The sequence below is a fragment of the Juglans microcarpa x Juglans regia genome, chromosome 6D (genome assembly GCF_004785595.1).
Source record: "Juglans microcarpa x Juglans regia isolate MS1-56 chromosome 6D, Jm3101_v1.0, whole genome shotgun sequence".
Classification (NCBI taxonomy): domain Eukaryota; kingdom Viridiplantae; phylum Streptophyta; class Magnoliopsida; order Fagales; family Juglandaceae; genus Juglans; species Juglans microcarpa x Juglans regia.
The window spans coordinates 34,118,042-34,145,953 of NC_054604.1; the positions used below are offsets into that span (position 1 = coordinate 34,118,042).

The window sequence follows — 27,912 nt, forward strand, 5'->3', positions numbered from 1 at the left end:
CCTAACTTTCATTGTCTTCTTTTCTTTCTTCTATTTGAAGACAGCGGTTACCTAAATAAGATTTTGATTTTGCACCAAACTTAGCCTCATGATTTTGTTTACTTAATTCATTGTATATTTCCAACTTCCATTCCAAAATGGAAAAACTTCATGATTAGATTTAAAACTCTACCTAAAATTAGATTTAAAACTCTGCTTTCATTGCCATTTCCAGAGGGCACCTAGACAGACACCTTTTAATTTATGGGTGTCTTTAAATCTTTGGTTTTCCTTATTTTTCCCTGATTTATAGCAGGCTTTTCTAAAGGCCTTTCTCATGCCTCCTCCTCCCCCTTATAATTTATTTATTTTTCTGACCCTCAGAGAATCTTTCCAACATATAATTTATTTCAAATTTTCTTTCAACTCATACTTTTCTGCTGCTGCTGCTGCAGGTCCAAAGAAATCTGTTTTTCATCATACATTCCTGAGAATACAATACCAGAAACTATTTTAGGCTGGCTGTCCTCTAATATTGTTGGGACCCCTCCACAGGACAGCTCTGAAAATTGGTCCTGCAAAGTTCCTACTTGGTTTTCACCTATTTGCATTTTATGGCCTTCTGTATACCTGATACCCCATTCAGCACCACCTTCATCTGCCCAACAGTTTCCATCAGATTGCTTCTCACTGCGAGCGATTTCCATTTTGTGACCATCTTCAGATTCCTGCAGATTTGCATCCAAAAGTCCAATTTTTATTTCATTGCCAACTTCAATTGCGCAGCAGGTTCCATCAGATTGCTGCATCAATTTGACTTCTGCTTTGGCAACAACTTTGAATTCCTGCAAATTGTAGCCTTCCACAAGTTCAATGTCTATTTCAGCACCAACTTGGTTTATGGATTCAATTGTTGCCTCTCCTCTGGAATGGACAACTACTTTGGTTGATTCTTCCATTCCTACTGACAATTTATCTACTTGTACCAAATCTACCAAATCACCATCAATGATTGCCACTTGACTGTCGCCTTTACATCCTTGTGAATACCTGTCGTCGAGGATTATTGATTCAGAATTAATTAGGTTCGTGCAGGTGTTACCATCAGACTGCTGTAGGGACTCTGTCATGGTCTCTCCTTTGGAACAAGCATCTACTTTATAATCCGAGGGTAAATTGTCACCTGGTCCTTTACAATCCAAGAACTGAATTAAGCTCTCAGAAAACTTAAAAAGCAAGAACATGGACTTATAAGTGTAAAAAAAAAAAGGGCAAAAACACTCACCATAATGTCTATCTGCCATACGATTTTCATACAAGTGTTTTTTGAGAAAAATTGTCCCAGGAAAAACCATCAAGTTGATCTTATTCAGATTTTTCTTTTCATTGTCTTCCAAAAGTTTGAAGCCAAAACCCTCAGTCCATGTCTCCACTACATCTGGAATGGCAGCTATCACAAGCTTTTCCACCTTGAAAGATATTAGCATCTGGAGCCACCATGCCATGGTGGGGAAAGAAAACAATGAAGCGATAAGAAAATCTTGATATGAAGAAATCCTGGGGAATAATTTTAGTGCTGGTGGTCTATAACATGTTGTGCAGAACACTATAGATTGTATGTTCCAGTCATACACACTACCAAAATATGGTGGAATAATGAAACATAAGAGTAGCAAGAAAGTTCACTGAAACAAGAGAAGGGAGGAACGAAATTTGTTAGGGACGAATGGGTGGTGGAAGGAGAGACGTCCCTTTTATCTCTTACATAGTTTAGGAAGGAAATTCACAAGTTGGACCAAAAGGCCTTTTGTGCTTTATAATTCACCATGCAGCAAAGCCAAGAAATGAATGCTGCTTAAAAGAAATAGCTCCCTCATGGAAAGAGAAGAAGGAATATAAATTAAGAGAAAAAGATTCATAACTAGATTTCTTAACAAAAATAAAATAAAATAAAATAAAGAAAAAAGGAGCTATAATTCAAAATTCAAACAAATATTAAAAAAATTTTATCCAAACAAAACTCAAGCAAACCTCACTTCAGGTAACTTTTGGCAACAGATAAAGCTGATTACTACAAAAACTGACCACATTTTCATTGTCACTCTACAGATTTTTACCTCTTCAATAGCAGCCATAAGGCGTCGGCACATTCCCTGGCGACGGTATTGGCTGCAAGTTGCAATAAAAGGCATCTCTGCAACTGTAGTTCCATGCACCCTGTAACAGATAAAGATCCCAAAAAAGGAACATTAACTAACAGTAAACTGGAAGTACACAGGACGCTCTCAAAAAGTAAGATCTCAAAAGTGGAAACTTCATAATGATATTGACTTTACCTAACTAAAGGGATAAAGGAAAGCTGAAAAGAACATGAGAAGAATCTTTATATATCATGCCGAACCATGACAGCGAATCCTCAAGAATTCATCAGGAAAAGGGTAATTTTAAACATTCTTTCAGTGGACATTGTAGCAGTGAATAAAATATTATTAAGAACAGAAAAGATAGCAAATAAATACGTCAGGTGCATGAAAACATTGCTAACCAAAAATTTGATAGCTGTATGGATCTGGCGTAAATAAATAGTAGCTGAATAATGTGTATCCAAATGTTAAAGGGAGTGATTGAAGCATATAAAAGATTCAAATCTAGGAGAGTCAGCCCCCTTTTTTCCAATTTCTTTTCAAAAATTGAAAAAAAAAAAATATTTACCCACTAACGTCAACTAATTAAAACCAATGGCACAGTTGGCATCACATAACATGCATGTTTTCTTTGTATCCTAAACAATAGCATATTGTCAGTTAGGATCTTCATTTTGTCATCAATGTTGAAGAACATAGAGCACTGTCAAATAATAAATCCAAAATCAAACAATATAGAACAACCAAGACTGAGATAAGAATTAGGTATATGATTGAGAAAATATGCTCACAGGCAAATAAATTTTCATACTACCTGATGGATGCTACAGAAATAAGCACATCATCTTTCTCCAAGACCACTGAGTAAAACCCATAAAAATTTAGACGTGCAAAATCTGACCTGAATATTGCAGAGAAAAAGACATATAATTCAATTGTACCTTCTCTAACACCAGATTTCAGAATATTTCGAAACATACAAACATTAAATCTTGCTCATAATAGTCTCAATATCATGTCATTAATTTACATAAAGAGACGCGCATCTCATATTGATATCCGCAACAACCATAACTATTAAGCTCCCTCCTGCATTAACATGTCATATCAAATACTTTAATGTTTATACTTCATTATTTATTAGTCATGTCTGTTATCTGGGGTCCTCGACAAAACAATAAGCAATGTAATAACAATTTAGATGTTAATTTGATGGAAAAAAAAATTACTAAATAACGGCCCAAAAAATGGAAATGTAACCTGTGTTAAACACAACGCAAATAAGGACTCAACTTTGTAAAACAATAATTTGTTGAGCATTTCCCAATATGAAAGATTCCCACAAGTTTCACAATGCCAAATTTCCCCAGAGAAAAAGAAACACAAAAATCCAAATCACAACTGCCTAGGGAAACATCACTATTGATACAAGACGAAAACCCTGGTAAGAAACAAATTAGGATGCAATTGATTAGAGTCAGCATTCGAGAAGCTAAACAGATTGTAGTTGTGCCTTAGAGTCAGTCCTTGAGATGCAAATCAGTCGGCATTCTAGTGCTACCAGTGAGAGAAGAAGTTTAGAGATCTTTTCCTCTGTGTTTATGTTTGTGCTTTTAGGGCAAAATCAACCTCTACTTAATATCAAGAATCTTTCTTCCTCTATCAAGTTTCTTGGATTTCTTGAGATACGATAGCATTTCCATATATGGAAGTGTTTCTCCTTTGATCAACCTACAATTGGGTTGCAACTCCTACCTTTTTCTTCCTCTCTTTCCTTTAGGGAAGCTTTATAAGGAAATAACAATAATGGGGTTTAATCGAAGCAAGTTGCGATATATTCTATTAAAGTGGCACTTAAAAATCAACCAGGAAAAAGAATGGAACTAATAACCCAAATAGCTGACATCGATAAAACGTAGACCATCCCATTTGATGTAATTTTTAGCAAATTGTATATAATTAACGCATTGGCATGAATATTCAATGACACTGCAATAGAGAGGGGGGGGGGGGGGGGGGGGGGGGGGGCGGGGAGGAGGGGGAAGGGGAAGGGGAGACGGAAAACTGAAAAAAGGAGACTCAGAAGTGGCTTACGCCCAATTGTACAAAACTTGGGGTATCATATCTATGCCTGTCCTTGGATCCACCATGGACAGAAAGCATTCCTCCACAATTGTAAGAGCAACAGCTAATCTTGAATTGCATTCTGCCTTCAGTGCAAAACGTTGGGCAGAATGAACCTTTTGGTCATCATGAATGCATCTAAGGAGTATCCATGAAAAACCATCAGCAATATGATTGATGAGCCCAACACGAGACTGAAGACCTGAGTACACCTGCACATTCCAGTGAACCAAGTTCTTAAATGAGCTAATATTAATAAGATTTATAGTAAAAATTTTATGATAGACATATAGTAGATCTAGGCACAGAAGCTTAGTTGCCGTCCATTTCCAGCAGCCAAACCAATAGTGTTGGTCACTGGTAAAATCTCAAACCAATTGTTCAGGTGTCTATTGGTTTTTCGATTAAGGAAGATGTTGGTTTTGAGGGCTGTGAGCCGCACCGCCATTTGAGATCTGAGGTTTGGGGACTTTAGCAGCAGCAAAATATTGTTTAGGATGTGAGCAGCATTCAAACCACAGATGACACCATCCTTTTCTGCGATGCTGATGCCAGAGATTCTTAATAACAGATCCATACTTCTATGCCTTAAAGTTTTTTTGGATTTGAAGATGAATTTGGGAAGAGAGACCCATTGGGGGGATCTTGACAGTTTGGAAGAGCTGGATGGTCTTCTGCGATTCATGAAGCGCTTCAGTTCAGTGTACCTTAGGGGATCTTTTTTTAATGCTGCCTCAATTTGGAATTCTAATATTGAAAGGATGGAGAGGCACTAGGAGGGTTGGAAGAAGTTTCTGTATGACTTCAGGAGGTAGGATTACCCTTAAAATGCACTCCCGAGTTTAGCCACTTATCTCTAGCCGTCATTCACTATCCCCTCACATGTACCAAATCAGCTAAACAAGTTTTGCAGTGAGATTCTTAATGGGAGATAGGTGAAGAATTTAGTTTTCATTTGGTGGTTTGAAATCAGGTATGCTCCGCCTATGTATAGAGGGTTGGAGTGAGAAATAACTAGATTCAACCAAGTCTCCTGGCAAAAGGCTGTGGCATTAGGAAGAAAATCACTTTTTGATAGCTGTAATCAAGAAAGAAATCACGGAGAAGCTTGGGGTGCTTCTGATAAAGGAGACCACATGGATGCAGTCTTCGCATTGGATAAGGGTGGATTGGGAGAGGATTTTGGGTTTCATAACACGTGGTTGAAGATGGTAGAATGGGGCATTTCTGCAAAAATGAGGTTCTTCGTGGTGTTAACTTGTAATTCTGGAGAGGAATTCTGTGTACTTGTGTGTTTAGAGTTCCAACATCTCCAACAAAACTTTTATACCTTTCATTTTTTAGAAAAGAAAATAAGACACAACAAGTCTCACTAATTAAAGAAGACTAGTTCATGCTTCAATCTATTATTAAAAAGATTACTTAAAAAAATATTATTAAATTGATGAGGGTTCAACTAAACAAAACCAAAAGGATTGCACATGAAAGTATCACAAGCTTTTTACGAACAAAATGCATCAAACTCATAGCCAATCCTTACTTCACTAACACGATTAATATACCTGAGAAGATCACTAATTCCTTCATTTGCTAAATTCAACAGATTTTTTTTTTTAAATCAAAATTTGGAAAGTTCCCAAAAGATGCTAAGTACCTCCTGACAGCTTCCACTACAAAACCAAGTGTCCGCTACTACTCCCTCATATACAAACCTTCCTTTCATGCATGCCTCATGATCTGTTCAGGAAAATTAATCTCCTGTAAATTTGACGTCAAGTTTCACGCACACGTGCGCAAGCGCACACACAATCATATTGGGTAAATAAGCATCAGGTATGTCAGGCAACCATATTTCCTGGAAAAGAAACATAAATAAAGAATGGCTGAAAAAAGGATAAAAACCTGCAACTACTCTACGGGCTTCTCACTAACTATAAACTGAGGAATTGATGTAAAACTGAGATTAGCAAAGACAAGATCCTGGATATAATAAGAGAAATGGGGAAGTTGATAATGATGGCAATTAACCATTGGTTTTCCCCCCATGATACTATTTAAAACAATTAAACAATATGGCAATCCATATGCTGAACTAAATATTCATATACTGTCATGCTACAAGTTATTGATTCCAAATTAAAAATTTAAACCCTCCACATTATTGAGAAAATGTCTTTTCTCAGTCAAACGAATAAGGGAAGAAAGAACTGGGGCTGGGTGGTTACATTTATGCTCACACTGTGAGCATTTTAATGCATCAGAAGAGCCTGAAGCCTCTTTATCATTAACCAATTCTCCACATATCCGACAGGTGCAACTCGGGCAGTACCAGCTGCCTTCAGGGAGCTCCTGAAGTACAAAGGCAAAATTAGATCATTCATTTACAGAACGAATAGAAACAACCTAGAACTCCTAAAAAATACACCCAACACAAACCTGTTTAAGGTAAACTATGACATTCAATTATTTCCTCACAGACATTATACTACTAAGAGCCAAAGACATCTTATTTAAGGGAGTAAATAAAAAGATATCATCACCTTTCTCCCAATGCAAGAGAACAATCAGATAGCAGTCAAATTACAGTACGTAAAAATATAACATTCTAGAGCAACACAAAAGTACTGTAATGATACGCAAGTTGGTGGAAATAACTTCTTTCCTAAGATCAATTTGCAGGAATTCAAGTTTACATGCACACATGTACCTGTGTGTGTGTGTGTGTGTGCAGGCGCATGTGTGTGTGTGTGTGAGAGAGAGAGGTCCATACTCCATACATTGAAGAAGAAAATATTATCAAAAGCAGGCTGAACTATTTATTTTTTATGAGGAATCCCAGAGACTGTAAATGCAACATGTCTAGTAGGCTGAATTATTTTAGAAAAGCTATATCTTTTTAAAAGGAATAAATAGGACACAAGCATAGGAGATCAGAAGAAGGATACTAACCAAAATATGCCAAACAGATCGATGTTTGAAAGACCAATTACTCAATTAGATAAATTTGGATAACATGAAGGGCAATGTTTTAGCAAGAATGATCAGGCGAATCCGAAATAATCATGGAACAAGCTGGATGGATTAACAAGACAAAATAAAAACCACCATAAAATAGGGACCTTTTGGTAGAACATATCTACTACCCACACAACGACCTTCAGCCAAAGTAAACAATAGGGACCTCCACAACTCACTCTATCTCATTTCAATCTCTCATTTTTTTTATAAGTAATAAGAGATTTTATTGAAAACGAATGTATAGGCGATTTCAATCTCTCTTAACTGACAAAAAACAAAATTTGCTAATTTTGGATGGGAAATAAAAGCCTTTCATTGGCTTGAATGGGTTCTTAGAATCGGTCCCTGTTTTTAGAGAAAAAAAATTTATCTTCTATTTGAAAAATTTTTGTTTGCATCTTTTGCTGTTCATTAAGGAAAAAAACTAAAAGAAATATACATAGCCCTTTCCAAAATCAAAACCATAAACAAAAAGCGTACGAATAATAATAACTAGCAACGCATAGCACAATATTATGTAACAAATTTTTCCTGTGTACTTGGGCTATGCCTATGCCTATTCATATTAATATATTATAATCGTTTACCTATAAAAAAAAATATTATGTAACAAATTTTAATGGACAACTTTTGCAATGCAACCTCCTATTCTGATGCAAAACAAAGTTAATGAGATAAATTTTCAAACCTTACTTATATAACTTCTAAAATAAACGTTCATAGAAGAATTTCCTAGTTTGATGAAATAATGCCATTATCTACTGGTTGATCAGGTAATGAGAAAAACCTTTTCGGATCTGATCAATAATATTTTATCGGTTTTGCTTTTGATTTTCATTATGGGACCATGTATTTTGAGCATGTCCATTACGCATGTCAAGATAAGTCGAAATATTGTGTGAAAATAGCCCAATGGTCGGCCTTGTGGTTTCTCTCTAATATATAAACTGTACAAAGGATTCTATACATGGAAAGAATGATGGATATGCTAATTCTATCCCTATACAATCAGTCAAATATTGAGCTAATTATTCAGAAGAGTAAATCAAGAAAACAAATATGGAAACAAGTATGGAAACAAATATGGACAGCAAAGCTGTCCATTGATAGCCCCCTCAAATTGATATGGGTTGATCAACCAGTATCAATTTGCTACTTAGGAAGCAATGTCAATGACGAGTGAGAGCCTTGGTAAAGATATCAGCAATTTGTAGTTCAGTGGAAATGTGTGGAAGAGTGATAACACAAGCTTCAAAGGCTTCACAGATAGAGTGACAATCTACTTCAATATGCTTTGTGCGCTCATGATAGACAGGATTGGCCGTGATTTGAATAGCACTTGTATTATCGGCGTGTAAAGGTGTAGGATTGGTCTCAGAGAAGTCTAACTCAACAAGTAAACCTCGAAGCCAAATAATTTCAGAACAAGCAAGAGACATCGCTCAGTATTCAGATTCGGTAGATGACTTAGAAACTCTGTCTTGCTTCTTACCCTTCTAGGAAATCAACGCATCACCTAAGAACACACACCAACCAGTGATGGAGCGACGTGTATCAGCACAACCAGCCCAATCAGCATCACTACAAGCAGCAAGACGAGGAGAATTGCCTGTAGGAAAGAATAAGCTACGGGCAGAAGTGCCCTGAACATAGCGTATGATCCTACGGACAGCAGCCAAATGAAGATGACAATGAGTCTGAAGAAACTGGCTGACTTGCTGTACAGCAAAAGAAATATCTGGTCTAGTGATAGTGAGATAGACAAGGCTACCCACCAACTTCCGATATAAACTGGGATCAGCAAGTAAGTCACCCTCCTCTTTGTGAAGCTTGACATTTAATTCCATGGGAGTATCGATAGAGGTAGCTTCCTGTAGTCCAACTGTAGCCACCAAATCACTAGCATACTTTTGTTGATTGAGTGAAATACCAGAGGGATTACGATGCTCCTCAAGACCAAGAAAATAAGTGAGAGACCCAAGATCTTTCATATGAAAGGATTCTGAGAGATGAGTCTTAAGCTGGACAAGTAAAGCAGAATCAGAACCAGTAATCACAATATCATCAACAAAAACCAAAAGAACAACAATACCCATGTCTGATTTCCGAAGAAATAATGAAGTGTCATACTTGCTTTGCTTGAAGGAAAATTGTAATAAAGTAGTTCGAAATTTATCAAACCAGGCCCCTGGAGCTTGTTTGAGACCATAAAGAGAGTGACGAAGTTTACACACATTGGAGGTCGGAGAGGGAAACAATCCCGGGGGTGGCTTCATATAAATACACTCTTTAAGGTCCCCGTGAAGAAAAGCATTCTTGACATCCATCTGATGTAGTGGCCAATCATTGGAAGTAGCAAGAGCTAGGATCGTACGAACAGTGGTCATCTTAGCTACAGGAGCAAAGGTCTCCTCATAATTGACACCATATTCCTGATTATTCCCAAGGGCAACAAGTCGAGCTTTATAACGATCCAAACTGCCATCAGAGCGAACCTTGATTGAGTAAACCCATTTGCAACCCAGCGGAACTATAGTTGAAGGACAAGGCTCAATGTGCCAGGTGTGATTGGCCTCTAGAGCGGCAATCTCTTCTTGCATAGCTTGTCATCAACAGTCATGCTTGACAGCATGTGAGAATATCAAAATTGGACAATGCAGCAGTAAGAGCTGAAATAGAATTGCCAGAAGAGAACCCATACCTATATGGGGGTATAGACACTCGAGGAGAGCGACGTACCAAAGGCTCTGGAGGCGCTGCAACTGACTGATTCCGGTGCATGTTAGGATCAGATAACGGGTGAGCCACCGGAAGAGACTGTGGGCGGGAGCGTCTCGTATACACCATACCTGGTTTAAAGCGAGAATTGACTTGATGAAGATCTAAGAACTGCTGCTCAAAGGAGGGAAGGACCACAGTAGGAGAAGAGGGCATAGAAGACACGGGAAAGAAATGTTGATTTTCAGAGAAAATAACATTCCTAGAAATGCGTGTGCGATGTAATGTAGGATCATAGCAAACAAATCCCTTTTGACACACATTATATCCGAAGAATGCACATCTAATAGATTGAGCAGATAATTTATGTTGCTCATGAGGAGGTAAATAAACAAAACATACACAACCAAAGATACGAAGATTATCGTAGCTAGGTTGCTTAGCAAACAAGCGGAAATAGGGAGACTCCATGTGTAAGACTTGGGAAGGTAAACGATTAATCAAGTGAGTAGCAGTTTTCAGAGCCTCGACCCAGAACATGGATGGAACAGATGATTCTAACAAGAGAGTACGTACCACATCAAGAAGATGACGATTTTTGTGTTCGGCTACTCTATTTTGTTGGGGAGTAGCAAGACATGAACGTTGATGGATAATACCTTTAGAAGCTAAGAATGCCTGAAACTCAGTAGACAAATATTCACCACCAGAATCTGTGCGTAATGTCTTAATAGTCATAGAAAATTGATTGTCGACATATGCTAAAAACTCAGTGAAAGTACGAAAAACCTCAGATTTAGAGCGAAGAAAATAAACCCAAGTGAATCTGCTATGATCATCAATGAAAGTCACATAGTATTTAAATTTTTCATGTGAACTAACCGGGAAGGTCCCCAAACATCACTATGAATAAGATCAAAGCAGTGAGAAGCTCTACTAGCATGCAAAGGAAATGGAAGAGTTTTGCTTTTACCAAGTTTATAAGAATCACACTCAAGAGATAAAGAAGAAGAACGTTCTTTATTACCAATAAAGCCAGAGTGCAGTACATGAGATAAGATCTGAGTATTGGGATGACCTAAACAACAATGCCACACCATACTCAGATCAGGAACATTATTACAAGCAAAAGACTTAATAGAAGAAACTGGAGAAAGTGCTGGAATAGGTAAAAATAGTGGAAACAAGCGCCCCACTTTAGGTCCCTTCGCGATCGGCTCCCCCATGGTCTGGTCTTGCACAACACAACCATCACCAGAAAAATTAACAGAACAATTGTTATCAACTAATTGACCAACAGAAATAAGATTCGTGGAAAGCTGAGGAGCAAGAAACACATCAGTAAATGTAGAAGAGGCATCTCCGACAGCAACTATTGGCATAGAACTGCCATTGGCAGTCTGAATGGCAGATTGACCAGCATAGGGTCGAACATGACATAGAGTTGTGGGAGTATTCGTCATGTGATTAGAAGCACCCGAGTCTACGTACCAGAGTCTAGTAGAATTTTAAACTTGAAATCCCATTGCAGATAATGCCGAAATTAGCATTTGTTGCACCGTTTATGGTGTGCAGTAATTTGCTGCAAGAGGTGCAAGATCAGAGGAAGCACCTGAGGAAGAGCCATGTGATATAGAAGTCGCTACGGGAGGAACAGTAACAGAAGTCTGGAATGCTTGAGCCTGACGATTCTGTGGGCGGATGCGACATTCTTTGATAATATGACCATTTTTCTTGCAATAAGAACAATATTTCTTAGGACAATTGGCAGCAATATGCTCATATTCCTTGCAACAGAAACACTGCAAATTTTTGGAAGTCATAGGTGATCCTCGTCCTTGGGTAGCATAAGCCACAGTTGCCGTCCCAGAATTGCCATGAGATTGCTCCAGAATAGCTTGAGTACTAAGACGTTGTTCTTCGCGAAGTAACTCACCAAAACAAATATCAAAAGAAGGAACAGGCGATCTGTTTAGTAGAGAGGAGCAAACAGATTCATATTTCGACCGTAGTTTCATAAGAAACTGATCACGCCGGCTAGTCTCGTGAAGAGTTTGAATAGTCGAAAGAGCGGCAACAGGAACATCTGCTGTAACCAAGTCAGTATATTCATGCCAAAGAGTTAGAAATGCCGAGTAGTAGTCTTGGATGGAAAGACTACCATGTTGAAACATGGCAATCGCATGTTCTAACTGAAAGCGACGAGCATCATTAGCTTGATAATAAACTTTCTTCAAGTAATTCCACATGGATTGAGCGGAGCGATGAGCCCGTAAGTTGGTAACAATATGTGGTTCTACCGAACCAAGAAGCCAAGACATAATCCAAGCATCAAGTACAGCCCATGAAGGAGAAGCCGTGAGATCTTTGGATTTGTCAGGATTGGATGTTTGGGCGACATCCGTGCCATCAATATGACCCTAAAGATCTTTTCCTTTGAGGAAAAGTTCAAACTGAAATGCCCAAGTAGAGTAGTTTGTGCCCGTAAACTTGACACATACAGGTGCAGAGTCCATCACAAATAAATGAATCCAAGACAAAGCAAAAAAACAGAAACAGCAATGGAAATCAACCGAGACCAAAAAATAAACTGGAAGTTTCGGAAGTCACCAAAAAATCAACAAAGAAGCCGAAAGCCACAAAAAAATACTGACCAAGCCGAGAGAAAAAAAATCCCACGTGCGGGTTGCTGCACCCAGACCAAGTCGAGAAGCCCACGGGAAAACCAGACGTGCCGAAAGTCACAACTACGAGAAAACCAGAGCCGAAAGTCACCAGAGAGCTGCAACGTCAACTACAAAGACACAGATGCCGGAAGCACCACTAGAGGGCTGCTCCGACAGTCACCCAACCACAGAAATTTCCGAAAGACGTAGAGAAGGCTGCGTCGACAGCCACCCAACGACAGAAAGTGCCGAAACCACCAGACCCGAAACGAGATTGCTGAAAGTCTAAAAAAAAAATTGAAGGCGGCAAGAAACTAGGAGACAGCTCTTGATACCATGTCAAGATAAGTCGAAATATTGTGTGAAAATAGCCCAATGGTCGGCCTTGTGGTTTCTCTCTAATATATAAACTGTACAAAGGATTCTATACATGGAAAGAATGATGGATATGCTAATTCTATCCCTATGCAATCTGTCAAATATTAAGCTAATTATTCTGAAGAGTAAATCAAGGAAACAAATATGGAAACAAATATGGACAGCAAAGCTGTCCATTGACAACGCATTTGTCCACCACCCTTGCATGCAAACCATGCATAAAGCATCTATACTAACAGCTCATTACTTTGTTAGTAACTAGGCATTTACACTTTCATTAAAAATACAGTCATCTCCATTTCATACAATAAAATCACAATTTCCAAACCTGAACTTAGGATTCTGTGGCAGTCACACGTATCTGGATCAGTGGCCCCTACTCCCTACTTAACTTGGAAAGCAATGCAGATCTACAGCTGGAGCATTAAGGACTCATAAGCCTATATGTCTATCCCATCTAATTCAAAAACTAATCAATTTGCATATGTCAGCCAGTTTTTCCTGAGGGCAGAAATGTACGTAAAATTCATGCCTATGTTAAAGATTGATCAGAATATACCACTATTGATGGAAATATAATAGCCTCGTCAAGGAAATCTATGCTTCCAGAAGCTCATCCAGATAGTCTCCAAACTTTTACAACTTAAGGGCATCTAACAAAAACCGTCTTTTATTTGCAGTGAACAAACTGGAAATGATATTTACATAGATGTTGCCAACTAACAGATATCCAACACGGGCAGAAGCATATAGATTTGCCACATTATACTGGAGGCATCTGGAGGCATTAAAAGCATAGAATCGTTCCTGCAATGTTTGCAAATCATTGCATGAAAAAGAACAGGAACAGAAGAAGCAGATAAAAAGAAAATCAAACCAGTGTAAAACACAACACTCAAACTGACAAACCTGTGTAGCCAAACAAGCCTGATGAAAAGTAGAGGGGCAGTAATCACAGCATATCAACTCGCCTCCATCACCACACAACCCACATGAATCATCATTCTGATCATCCTCATCCCCTTTCACCAACCGAGTGCCATTTTTCCTGATCTTGTATTCAGCGGACCAGGCTTGAAGCTGGCATAATGTGTAGGGCTTACCAGACTTAATGAATAGATTCAAGCAGGGGCGGTTCAGTTTGAAACCTGCATGGATCTTGAACTCAGAGATCGTAAGCACGTTACAGCAACATTTACAAATAATACCATCCCTGGTAACGGGACCATCTTTAATAACAGAATCATCCTTGGAGTTCCGATACTGGATCACATCGTTGAGAGATATGACTCCAGCATCGATCAACCATGATAAGACTGTTCTTGATCCAGCAGAATACGACTTTCCATCCGCAAACTGCTTCCCTCCACTACCCATGCTTCTTGGAAGCAACCTGCAACAACCCTTTTGGCTTTTAAGCTTTCTCAGAGCTCTTGATTTGCAGGCTTTCTTTTTAGAAGAATGTTGAGCAGTGCTTGGGCAGAATTCCTTGTTTTTTATTATGGCTGAAACCAATAGGTCATCATCTTCAATTTGGCAAGGTTTCTTTTTTCCCGATCTAGAACTATTATGATCACGACACATTTTCTTCACCCTTGAGCATTTTTTCTTGATTTGATGGTGGCAAGAGCCTAAAGATGAGGAGTTATTGCAACTTCCTTTATTTCTTGCATTCGCAGGAGTAACTGCAATGAGGAACTCCTGGACCTCTTTCAACTCTGACCGAGTCCCATGTTCTTTGATATTGGGCATGCCAACCGTGTCGGTAGAAGTTGTACCTACAATGTCACTTTGGTATAATGTGCTCAGTTTGATTTCTGAGATCTTTCTAGACTTCCTGCGTGTCTTCCTTTTCCTAATAATATCTACTGAAGAAAATGTATCCACCATTTTGAACTTTGAAGCTTCAGAGCACTTCTTGTGTTCACGTTCACTATGTTCAGATTGCTGATCTGCCTCCGAGTCCTGTGACTGATACAGATGATCATTTGTGCAGTTTGGATGGTCAACCAATGATCCCTGCAGATGACTTTCCAGCTTATCAGTATTTTTGCCTACTAGACATTTATTTTTCTCCTCCAAAGAGTGCATTGGCACATACTCTGCAACTTCTTTAGGTGTGTCCATGTTGTGGTCAGAAGCCTGTTTATCAGAGCTTGGCAAATTTGTATTACTATCTGGATGAGGGGTAATGTCTCCAGACCCTCCGAGCTCATCACTACTGTTTCTGGAAGTAACAAGAGCATTGCAGAGACAACAATCCAAATGGAAAAATGTGCTATCAGATGCACAACCTTGTAAAGAAGTTAAACCCAGACTGCTTATTTTGTTCCCAGATATTCCACTACATTGATTTTCCATCCCCTTAATGGTATCCACTAAACACGTACTATCAGCCTCATAAGCAGATACACCTGTCAGAAATTCCACAGCCCCATTATTTTTCTGCCCAGAGACTTTTTTATGGCAGGCATGGTAGTTCCCCTTAAACTCTGTCAATGCATCTTCAGCTGACACCTGTCTCTGTGGAAAATGATGTTCAACACTGCTTGTCAAGACCAAAACAGCATCAGTTTTCTCCTTCTTATCAATCACTAAACGTTTAGTCACTTTAACTACCTCCCCCTTTCTCAATGCACCAATCTTTCTATCAATAAACACAACAGTCACAAAGGGATTTAAAAGCCTCCACTTCTCAACCAATGTGCTAGTAGTTTCTGAATGATTCATCTCTCTTTCTATATTCATCAATACATCAGAAAGATCTGAATAGAAGTGACTAAAATCAACCCATTCCTTACCATCATCTTCCTGCATAAAAATACACCTATCTTTGAATAAAAGCTTGCCACATAACCTCCAAACTTTAGGGAATTCACGAATCGGCTTTCCCTTTGGTGTTAGATAGACTGACTCCATATATCGCCTACTGGGTCTTTTACGCCTCTCAATACGCCATCCTGCTGCCTCAAGCAGGTGAATGACATAGTACTGGAGAAGAGGACGAGGATCCTTAACGGGGTCAGTCTTCAGATACAAATTCGATCCATCCATTTTTGGAGATTCCAATAGCTTTGTTCTTTCCTCAGTAAGTAGCGATCCAGACTGCTCTGCAATGGTGACAGATGGGCTTGAAAACAATAAACTGGTCGCAAAGCTTTCCTGGGAAACAGGTGAAGCGATGGCTTCACTAGAAACCACTTCTTTTCCATCATTCCCATCTATGCCCAGAATTTGACACTTTAGAACATCTTTGTTACTCGCAACACCCAGTCTGTCAATTTCTAAATATTGCCTCAACAGATGGCAACTAGATGTGACACCATGACTTGATGATTCAACTACACAGACTGTTATTGTTTCACCAACAGAGTCTCTAGATGGACAGAACATGTCTGTAACAATTTCTCTTGGAACCACTGATGAACTCTGAATCTTTCCTGAACCAGGTATATGTTTAGGCTGTTCATTGACTGAAAACTTCATTCGCTTCACACTCACATCCTCATCATTCCACTTGACCAAAGTAAATCCGTCCACAGGACACCCTGGAGCAAAGTTGTCTCTACAATCTTCAGATACATTATAAATATCCTCTGAATGTATATTTTTGGTGGAAGAATGCCTCGTTACAGCTGATTTTTCACTGTTAGAAGAAAGTGACGTGTCTGTGTTCATACCAGATTCACACTCAAAGTTAGTAGCTCCAGCAACAAGGCACCTCCTACTAGTGTGATCAGTGTCACTACCAATGACGGCCTCTCTGAAAACAGGGCACTCATCATCTGATCCCTCAAAGTCATCATTACACAACTCAATTTCTTGGCCAAGTGACATCTCTACCAATTGATTGAATTCCACTTCATCTACCCTAAAGTCTCAATACAAGTAACATCACAAAAGGAAAGTCTTCCACATTGTAAATTAATGTCGTAAAAAATTACAAGAGTTCTTCACTAATAAATTGATTTTAAAAGAAATCAATGAACTGCATCTCCTTGATTGTTGATCAAACTCCCAGTCAATCCATATGAAATCATTTCAACCAGCTTTTGGCAAGCTGAATCCAGTAATTGCTACTAAATCTGCATGAAGAAAGAAAAGAATTAACAAAAAAATTAAAAAAATTCAGCTAGTGTAACAAAACAGTAAATCTATAGCTTGCATTGAGTATCCGTCTTAATAACAGCATCGGAAAATCATTACAAAATCTGCAAGAAGAAAGAGTACCATAGGAATTAGCACGAAACAGGTACGGTGTAATCAAACTCTTACGCAAACTTTAAATCTTTAAACTTACAGCAGCAGAGAGACAAACAGACTAAAATCATCCTCAAAATTACATAAGAACTCTTAACGTTGCACCAAAAATTTGGAGACCAAAAGCACAAGACATGAGTCTCTTGAAACTGCCAAAACCTGCATTACATGCAACACAATAGAGTCCAAAATGTCTTGTTAAAAGACAACAAAACCAAGAATACAAGTGATCTAGTGATAATGAATGAGTCTCCCTCGGCCAAAACTGGAAATAACCCTCAGATTAGCTTCCTAATAGTGCACACCTTGATATAAGGCAAGAAATATAAGAAACTCTACTTCTGGTGTCAGCATGAAATATATACCTATCAGACTGAAACTTTGCTCAAGAAATCACTTCATACTACTGCTAATGACATCAATTAACACCAATGCAAACAAAGCAGGTATTCAATAAATTTATGTGTTGAGTAATGACTTCCTATGCTTATACCACACCAGATTCCGAAATCACCAACAAAGTTCAAGCATGAATGAAATTTGTACCGTAAATCAACACCAGACAAAAAACACACACATACACACACACACACACAAAAAAACAATAATCTTCTGCAAAAAATAATGGCAAATTAACAACCACCACTATTTAACTTACCATCTTTGCAGATGAAAACCCACCAAATCAATACAGAAATTAAACACTTCTGATTCCAAATAATCCAAAATATACTATATACAACAATTTTACATAAAAAAACAAAATCATTAAAAATAAGGCTAACCTTCACATCCATGTTCTGATCAACATTTAAAGGACACAAGGGCACACATTTAGAATAAGGGTCAAAGCGTTCAAGCTTAATGGGTTTTGCTGATGTGTGTGCATAAGTGCGTGCAAGGGAGAGAGAGAGAGAGAGAGACAATCAACCAGCGTCCACGAGTCAAGAGAGATGTGGAAACCCCAGTAAGGCTTGCTACTAAGTACAAAAGCACCATTTTGACTCTCTCTCTCTCTCTCTCTCTCTAGAACCCCCTCCCTCTTTTCTACCTCCGTCTGACTCTCCCTGTGTGTGTATTGACCCCACAGAAAGCACCGAGACCCACTAAGAGCAAGAAAGAACTTGCTGCATCAGAAAAAAAAATCCTCCCAAGAATAGCGATAAAAAATCGCACCCTGTGATTAAGACCAAAGCGACGGAAATCAGAAGGGCTCTGTTACCATGTCAAAGTTGGTCTAAATACCCTTTCCATAGGGTTTCCTTTCATTATATAGAATAGATTGTTCATCAATGTTGCCATATTTCCAGCGCCTATGTGCTATACAAGGTAAGTATCTCCAACATATTTACAACCTAATTATCTGCTATATATACAAGCTAGTTATAAAGGAAAGCATCCTAAAATATTACAAATCAAATATTATAGTATCAATCAAGTATCCTAAATTATCTCTGTTAACATGTATGTCATCTTATTTGTACTCTCTTCCCTTTATCTCCACTTGGCATTCTCATTTAGCATTATTCTGTAGCACTTCCGTGTTTTTGGGTATTTGGAAATTGATTTTTGTTAAGAAATAAAGTAAAATTGAAGGGAAAAGATTTTAAAAAGAAAGAAGAAGAGGACAAAGATTGGAGGTGAATAACTATATTCCAAACTTCATCTTCATTGTGGCTCAAGCTATAAATGCTCGTTAATCATTGTGAAAGGGATGTGGGCAACATTGGACATCCATGACTGAGTTGAAACGTTTAGACGAGTTTTCTCTCCATACAACTTTTCTCTCCGATGAGTTTTTCGTGTGGATAGTGAGTTTAGGTGAGTTCCAATATAATGGGAGTACCAAAAGAGTTAGTTATTGAATCAAAAGACTTTGTTTTGATTCAGGAGGAAGGCTCCTTGATCATTACTAAGAGGAGTTGGAAGGTTTTGAAGGAGATACGTCTAGGGAAAGCAATGGTACACTGGTTTATTAGAGTATTGGAGGAATGTTTGGGGGGTGGGATGAAGGAGATGTACGCTACGACAGGGGAAGGTGACAGAAGCTTCATAGCACAGAGGTGCTCAAATACTCGCGGCATATATATGGCACTGGTGGAATATGGTGGAGGTGGAAGACGTAACTTTATCTTCATTCCAGAAGATCTGGAGGGAAGGGGCTGGAGGAGTTTGGCAGATGTGATGAAGAACCTGATCTCGAAGGAAAAATGTGTGAAACATTATGGAGGTGGGATTCTGCAGAGGTTATCGGTGATGAAGTTCAATACACAGCATCAGTCGTATAGGGAGGCATTGGTGCAGTCCAGGGAACAACTTAGTGGTGGAGGCACTGGCGGTAGGACAACTCATGGTAATGGCCAGAAGTTAGTAATGGTTCCTAAGCCCTTGGGTATAGTACGCATGTAGAGGGAATGAGGAGATGGCAGGTCCTCTGATGGCTTGTCGAAGAGAGGCGTGCACTCTACCTTACAAAAAATGCAAACACAGGTAGAGGCATTGCAGGAGCAAATCAGTTTATTGATATGGTGCGTGGAGGAAGATGAGGAGGTGGGCTTGGGCTTGGGGGCACAAGGATGTGGGCTTATCGGATGGTAAGGGCCAAAAGGCCAGTTTTGTGGGCCACAACCCACAGGGCTCGTCAAGGGCAAATCCAAAGCAGGAGCCCAGCTTGTTTGGAGAATTAGGGAGGGAGGAGAGGCTGGCCCATCTACCGGCAGGAGGTTGCAAGGTGCGCCGGTGGAGAAGATCCTAATAGTCTCATCCCTGACCGAGAAGCTGTCGATGGTGAGTAACCAGGTGGAGACGACGGTGTTGGAAGAGGTCGAATCTATTCCTATAACTGTTGCACAATTGAGTATCGATACTCAATCCCAACAAGGACAAACAAGGCCGACAAACAGAGGTGGAGAGCCCCCTCTTCAGCCTGTAGCTTCGCCGGCGAGTGACTTTTACCCACTAGATGTAGCCCGTGTGCTATTTTCAGAGTCTGGTGATGTAGCACAGATGAGTTTCAATATTCAGTCCCAACAAGGACAGACAAGACCAATAGACAGAGGTGGAGAGCCCCCTCTCGAGATTCAGCCTACAGCTTCGCCGGCAAGTGACTTTTACCCAATAGATGTAGCCCGTGTACCATTTTCAGAGTCCGTGGGGCCTTCAAGGATGCTAGTTATTTCAAGGGACTCCTCTGAGTCTGAGTGGGGGGAAAGGCCTATCTGTATAGAGAAAAATCTAAAGTGTCGATGAAGACACAATGGGCACCCAAGGATGTGATTGACATGAGGGGGGACCCGATTCCGCTACAATACCTCCTGCCAGATCAGTCCAGTGTTTCCGACTGGGTGTTGCATAAGGTAAAGGAAATCCATCATTGTGTAGGAATTGAGTGTGAAGGTTTTGGGGAACAATTTATGGCTTTACTAACAGCCATTGAAGTGGGACATGGTTAGTTAAAGAAATAAGATTCTAAAACACAAAAGGAACTAAAGAGGCTAACATGGTCTCTAAATTATGAAGATAGCTCAAGCTCCAGCAAAGAAAGAGCTAAGGGGAGGGGACAAGCTCCACATTTATGAAGCCTAAAATAGTATCTTGGAATGTCTGAGGGCTTAACAAGGCAAGTAAGTGCCTTTGGGTGAAAAACCTGCTTCATGAGTGGAAGGCGGACATTGTGTGTTCACAAGAAACTAAACTAAATTTCTCACAAGGAGGACTGTTTGGAGTTTATGGAGCTGTACATATGTGGATTGGGCCTATCTTGCTTCTGATGGGGCATCGGGAGGTGTTTTGGTGATGTGGGATAGAAGGGTGGTGGAGAAATTGGAGGAGTTTAATGTGGAGTATACAGTGGCATGTTCTTTTAAGAATGTAGATGATAATTTTGTATGGACCTTCGCTTGCATTTAAGGGCCAAATTTGGACAGCAGTAGAAGATTATTGTGGGAAGAACTTGCCGTAATCCATTGCTAGTGGAATTTACCATGGTGAATAGGTGGTGATTTCAACGTTATACGATTCCCAAGCAAACATTCAGGAGACAACAAGATGCGACCAGCAATGACAGAATTCTCGGAGTGCATTTTTTACTTGTGTTTGGTGGATATCCCCCTCATGGGAGGTGCTTATACGTGGTCCAATAACCATACCTGGTCTATATTGGACAAATTCTTAGTCTCATCAGAGTGGGAAACACACTATCTGGACCTTTGTCAAAAGAGATTGCCTTGCCTTTGTTCGGATCATTTTCCACTATTATTGATTGTGGGGGCATTCAACGAGGGCGTCGGTATTTTAAATTTGAGAATATGTGGCTAAAAACCGAAAGTTTTGTGGAAAGGGTACAACAATGGTGGTCTTTGTATCAGATCCATGGTACCCCAAGTTTTATTTTCGCAGGTAAACTAAAAGCTCTAAGCATGATTTAAAATTATGGAACACTCAATCATTTGGTGATGTAGGTGACCAAAAAAAGTCTATGTTGGAGGAGCTTCAGGAGGTAGAGAGGACACAAGAGGGCCAGGCTCTCTCCCTGGAGGAATTTTCTCGGAAGGCTAAATTAGTGGCAGAGCTAGATAGGGTTATGTTATTGGAGGAGATCTCTTGGTGCCAAAAATCAAGAACATTGTGGTTGAAAGAAGGAGACCGAAGTATAAAGTTCTTCCATAGAGTGGCCAACTCTCATAGGAGAACTAACAACATTGAGATGTTGAAAATAGATGGCAGGGACTGTGTGGAGGCTCTTATGATTAGGGAACATGTTACTGACTTTTTTGAACAATTGCTTTGTGAGCAGGTGGGATGGCGGCCAAAACTCAATGGACTAGCTTTTGAGTCCATTGATACACAGCAAGCCTCGTGGTTGGAGAGACCCTTTGAGGAGATGGAGGTTCACAACGTGGTAAGGAGAATGGTCAAAGATAAAGCACCTGGCCCAGATGATTTTTCCATGGGATTTTTTTAGACTTGTTGGATGTGGTGAGCGAGGATTTAATGAAAGTGTTCCATGAATTCTTTTTGGTTGGGAAGTTTGAGAAAAGCATCAACGCCACATTTATCACACTTATTCCCAAGAAGCTTGGGGCATCGGAGGTGAAGGATTACCGGCCCATTAGCCTTGTGAATGGGGTGTATAAAATCTTATCGAAGGTGCTTGCAAATCGTCTAGGGGAGGGCCTAGGGAGAATCATTACAAAACCCCAAAATGCATTTGTGAAAGGTAGACAAATTCTAGACTCAGTTTTGATTGCCAATAAATGTCTGGACAGTAGACTAAAATCTGAACAATCGGGGATTCCATGCAAATTAGATATGGAGAAGGGTATGATCATGTTAATTAGGAGTTCCTACTTTATTTGCTTGGGGGGTTTGGGGAGAAATGGTGCTCGTAGATTAGATGGTGTATCTCAACGGTGAAGTTTTCAGTCTTGGTGAATGGCAGCCCAAATGGTTTCTTTAACAGCTCTCGAGGTCTAAGACAAGGAGATCCTTTATCTCCACTTCTATTTGTCATTGTCATGGAGGCGCTTAGCAGAATGATTCTAGCCTTGGTGAACAATAAATTTATTGATGGCTTCTCAGTTGGTAATCCTACTAGGGGCTCCATTATTATATCTCACTTATTGTTTACAGATGATACACTGATCTTTTGTGAGGCAGAACAAAACCAAATTTAAGCATTGAATGCAATATTACTTTGTTTTGAAGCAGTATCAGGGTTGAAAGTAAATTATCATAATCAGAGTTGCTACCAGTGGGTAATGTTCGCAATATACGGTAGTTGGCTAATACCCTTGGATGTAAGGTTTCCTCTCTCCCCATGAATTACCTTGGTCTTCCCTTGGAGAGCAGCTGCAAGGTCAATATCGATTTGGGATACAGTGATTAAGAAGATTGAATGCAGACTAGCAGGTTGGAAAAGATGTATCTTTCGAAAGGTGGTAGGATCATTCTAATCAAAAGTATTCTTTCTAATCTGCCAACTTACTTTTTATCTTAATTCTCAATCCCAGCAAGTGTGGCAAAATGCATCGAGAAACTTTATCGTGATTTTCTGCAGAGTGGGTTAGGAGATGAATTCAAGTTTCACCTAGTCAAGTGGGATAAGGTTTGCTCTCCAGTCTCCTCCGGTGGGTTAGGTATCAGAAAGTAGAAGACTTTCAATCAAGCCTTACTTGGGAAGTGGATGTGGAGATACATCATGGAACTGGAGGCTTTATGGAAGTCGGTGATTGATCTTAAATATGGAGGTATGTCAGGGGAGTGGTGCACTAGAGAAGTTCATGGGGTTTATGGAGTTGGAATTTGGAAACACATTAGAGGAGGGTGGGGGATTTTTGTTAGGCACACTCAACTAGTGTTGGGTAATGGATCTAGAATAAAATTTTTGACTGACCGGTGGTGTGGAGATCATGCTCTAAAGGATTCTTTCCCTTCAATTTTTAGAATTGCACGTGAGAAAGATGCATCAGTGGCTGATTGTATGGAGTTCTCTAGGGATCTAGTCCAATGGAATGTGAATTTCACTAGGGCGGCCCAAGATTGGGAAGTTAGCAACATTGAGGAGGTTTTTGGTCTTCTATGCACAGTGATACCGAGAACACAAGGCACTAACACGATATAGTGGATACCCACCGGTAGAGGTATATTATCAGTTCGCCCTTTCTATAAGGCCCTCACACAACCACAGAACATTGAGTTCCCATGGAGAAGGATTTGGAGAAATAAGGCGCCTCCTAAAGTGGCATTTTTTGTATGGGCAGCAACATTGAGAAAGATCTTGACTTTGGACAACTTACGGAAACGAAGGATGATCATAGTAGAGTGGTGTTGCATGTGTAGAAAAAATGGTAAAACTGTGGATCACTTGTTGTTGCATTGTAGGTCGCTAGAACGTTATGGAATGAAGTGTTCAACAGGTTAGATCTTGCTTGGGTGATGCCTGCCACAGTGATTGGGCTCATGGCCAGTTGGACCAATTTACGAGGTCTCCCAAAAATCTCAACAGTGTGAAAAATGGTTCCAATATGTATTATGTGGTGCCTATGGAAGGAGCGAAATGACCGGACGTCTGAAGACAAGGAGCGTTCTTTGGAAGAACTTAGATTATTTTTTGTCAGCACTCTTTTCTATGGGCTACAGCTGTGGATTTTCATGGCCTCAATTTTCATGAATTTCTAGTTTCTATTTCCTCTGCCTAAATAGGTTTTACCTTTTGTATACCATTTTGTGTACTTGAGCTATGCCTATTCATATCAATATAATCGTTTACTTATAAAAAATAAATAAATAAAAAAAAGAAGAATTTTGCAGACTAAGCTCAAGGATTAGTCGATCTTCACTACTAATATTTATTAGGAAAATGGTACTGAATGACTTTATAGAGTGCGCTTTTTTAGAAAAAAAATGATAAACACACAAGACTTTATATAACACTTTCTACAACAATGTTTTAAAAGGTGGGGTATTTTTGTAAAATATCTTATAAAACTAACATCATTTTATAAAAATACCCTTATTTTATAACATGTGTTGTGAAAAATGTTGTGTAAAGTGTTGTGTGTTTATCATTACTCTTCTCATTTACCATATGGAGACAACAAATAGTAACGTCCAGAAAGAAAAGGTAGCTGCCAATTCATGGTTTTAATGGCATGGTTGTAAACCAAGAGTCATGAGACATGTTTCCTCCTCAACTACCCTTATTATATTACAAAATACAGGAATAAACTTATAAGGACATGCTACTTTTTAAAGATTCGCATGCTACAACCATCATTTATTGTACATTAAAAAATTCCAAAAATATGAGTAGTAACAAGAAACAACTACAATAAATATACTCTCTGCGAATTTTATATCCAGATCTACTAAACAAATTAAGTGTCATAGAGAAGGGAAAAGTATAAAAATGTACATGCAGTGATAGTGAAATGTTACCAACAGTTAAGGATGACCATCACCTTTCACTCACTCTCATGAAAAAGCATACCTCAAACTCATGAAAATTTGAAAACATATTTAGTTTGATACATTCTACTAGAGCTGCATTCCCCATATAAACCCATCCATAAAGAGGGATGCAGGAGGCCTGTCCCAAGCACAATAGCATCATTGGCTCCCTCCCTCCCTCCCCCCACCCCACACCCCCCCCCCCCCCCCCGGGCGGCCTTTCTTCTTTATCTGATAACTCTTCCTTTATGTTCTTCCCTCTAACTCTACGCATGCTTACATGACTTTTGTGAACTCTTTTCCTCTTTCTCTATCTCCACTTATTTCTCCTTAAGTCTCTTGTCTCTTCCACCCTTTCATTCAATTGACATAAAACAGACCAGAACTCACTACACTTTGCATGGAACAAGGAGATATGTACAGTTGTAAGGTTTGAAGTAAACAAGAATTCAAAGACACCATAGCTGTCACAATGCCTCATATGCACCACGTATGATTGAGAGAGGAAGTTACCTGATGAACTAAGCACACACTATTTTCTCTCACATTTTTAATAGTATGGCTCACTTTTATTTTTGTGGGGAGATAGTGAACTAAAAAGAAGATTTGAAATGGTAAAAAGAATGATGGAAAGTTTAATTTACTTCTAAGCATGTTGTGACAAAAACTAATAACAAACACAATCGGTAATTCTGCCAATTTATTGGTTTCAACTGTATTGTCGCAAGATGCAAGACATGTCACTCTATTACTGGTTTCTACTGGTTCCTCTTCACCTTGCACTTGTAACAGGATTATTTATAGGAGAACAGAGTTTTTGGAAAAGCTTATCACACTTTCCATTTCTGTAATCTACAACTACCATCCATACAATCCCATATTCCAACACATAAGAAAATATTGTTAGGAAACCAGCATAAAAACTTTATTTTTCTAGGATATTTCACTTCAAACCAGCCAATCGCAAATGAAGGGTACAGGTCCCTTTTATTAATGTTTCAATAATCCGATATGAATTCTAACCCTTGTTTATCATATGTTACGTTAATCGCCTCGTGCCATCATAACTTAACTAAGCTTCATCAAGCAACGGACCTTCATTATGTATTAAAGCATGCACTTTAATAAACGCATGTAGCCAGCAAGCATAAATAAACACCACATTCATATGCATGCAAAGGCAAAAATGAACAAATGAAAACAAAAGGCTGGAAGAAGAAGTTTGATTCATTCTCACATTACTAAATTCCTCATTTAAGAGAGCAGCATCTAAAAATTCCAATGATGAGGATTTATGATGACAATAAATAAAATTTCCTAGGTTTGCGTGATTACGGTTCCCACGAATGTTCTCCAAGTAAACTGATCAATTTTTAGCTGCAAAATACAAGATCTCCTCCATTGTAAAAAATTCAAATTTCCAAAACTGGAAAACTAGACAATGCGTGACGCCGTGAGCTAAGGTCAGAGAAACAGTGAGCACAAGAGACCAAATGCACATTGATCATGACAATACCGTGAGAATTCTAATGCCCATAGAAAAGGTTGGGCCTTGAAAAAATAGATGCATATATTAGAAAGGAAGAGGGAAAGTGTGAGAGGGAAACGTGAATTGCCTAACGAAGCACTAGAAGAAACAACCCATGCATTAAATCAAGTGAGCAAAACACCGAACAGAACCAAAAGTCCATGAACAGTTCGCCACAATTCTTTAAGCCCATTTCCAGGAACGAATAATTGATTAACAATCTAAACCACAACAGAGCAAAGCCCCCAACCCCCACCCCCCCCCCCCCCCCCCCCCCCCCCCAAAAAAAAAAAAAAAACCTTTGTTGTATATCACATTTAACCTCTCCCATAACCACATCCAATGATCCTTCACGCAAAAGAAGTAAACTAAAAAAATACCTAGAAAAAGAAGCTCACCTTTGCAATGCATTTTCCCGAGAAAGGAAAAAAAATGTATTAGAGTTTTAAATTTGAAGAAGCTTAAAGAGTTTTGCTGACAGCAAAATTAGAATCTTGGGGCAGAGCAGATAAGGAGGTTTCCTTTGGCCTCGTCACCAGCTAATTGACCAAACCCAGATAGAAAAGAGCTTTGGGAAACCCGAGCAGTGCTCCAAAGTGACACGTACTCTCTCTCTCTCTTTCCAAGTCTCTCTCCCATGTGAGTTATATGGCATCTTCTTACCTGTACTGAGTCTGAAGACTCCGAACCGCTTTTCTTTGTCTATTTGTGTGGGAGGCTTAAAAAAATGTTTCATTCACTGCGCAACAGCTAAAATGGAGTTTTACGGAGTATATCATCTTGCTGCTTTTAAGGTACTGGAATTATACATTTACCTTTTGTTGGAATTATTTTTGCCACTTTGGCCAGTATATGGTGAAGAAAGAGGCCATAGCTGCAAGTAGCAGATGTCATAAAATTTACGTCTTTGGATAGAAATATAGAATAGGGATTTCCAAATAGGCCGTCCTTCATAAGGGCAAAGAGAGTTGGAGAGGAGGACACCTTGAATTACTTCTGAATCGGCTCTTATATATCTTGGGTTTTGATTTTCGGATGAGATTGGGAAGGCAAGAAGAAGACAAATGGAAGATGCGTTTTTAAGATAACAACGACTGACTGATGGCATAATAAAAACTGTCTCGCCTTACCTTTCCATTTTAATCAT

At 39.2% G+C, this 27,912-nt stretch overlaps 1 protein-coding gene across 6 annotated transcripts; it reads right to left on the reverse strand.

Annotated features, from left to right (window-relative positions):
- Window positions 1-369: 369 nt before the first annotated feature.
- LOC121235684 (increased DNA methylation 1) lies at window positions 370-27,790 on the reverse strand. 6 transcript variants are annotated; one of them, XM_041132050.1, is made up of 13 exons: window positions 27,435-27,789; window positions 27,164-27,304; window positions 17,653-17,693; window positions 17,328-17,446; window positions 16,708-17,238; window positions 13,937-16,575; window positions 6,473-6,596; window positions 5,902-5,984; window positions 4,218-4,459; window positions 2,938-3,024; window positions 2,097-2,196; window positions 1,265-1,466; window positions 370-1,168 (listed from the first exon to the last, which is right to left on the reverse strand). In XM_041132050.1, the coding sequence occupies exons 5-13, from the start codon at window positions 16,862-16,864 to the stop codon at window positions 402-404; spliced, it is 4,401 nt and encodes a 1,466-aa protein (XP_040987984.1). In that variant the 5' UTR covers window positions 16,865-17,238; window positions 17,328-17,446; window positions 17,653-17,693; window positions 27,164-27,304; window positions 27,435-27,789; the 3' UTR covers window positions 370-401. The 6 variants fall into 6 exon arrangements, with proteins under 6 accessions (XP_040987984.1, XP_040987978.1, XP_040987979.1 ...); XM_041132044.1 differs by having other exon boundaries at window positions 13,937-17,238; window positions 27,435-27,790; XM_041132045.1 differs by lacking the exon at window positions 17,653-17,693 and having other exon boundaries at window positions 13,937-17,238; window positions 27,435-27,790.
- Window positions 27,791-27,912: the final 122 nt, after the last annotated feature.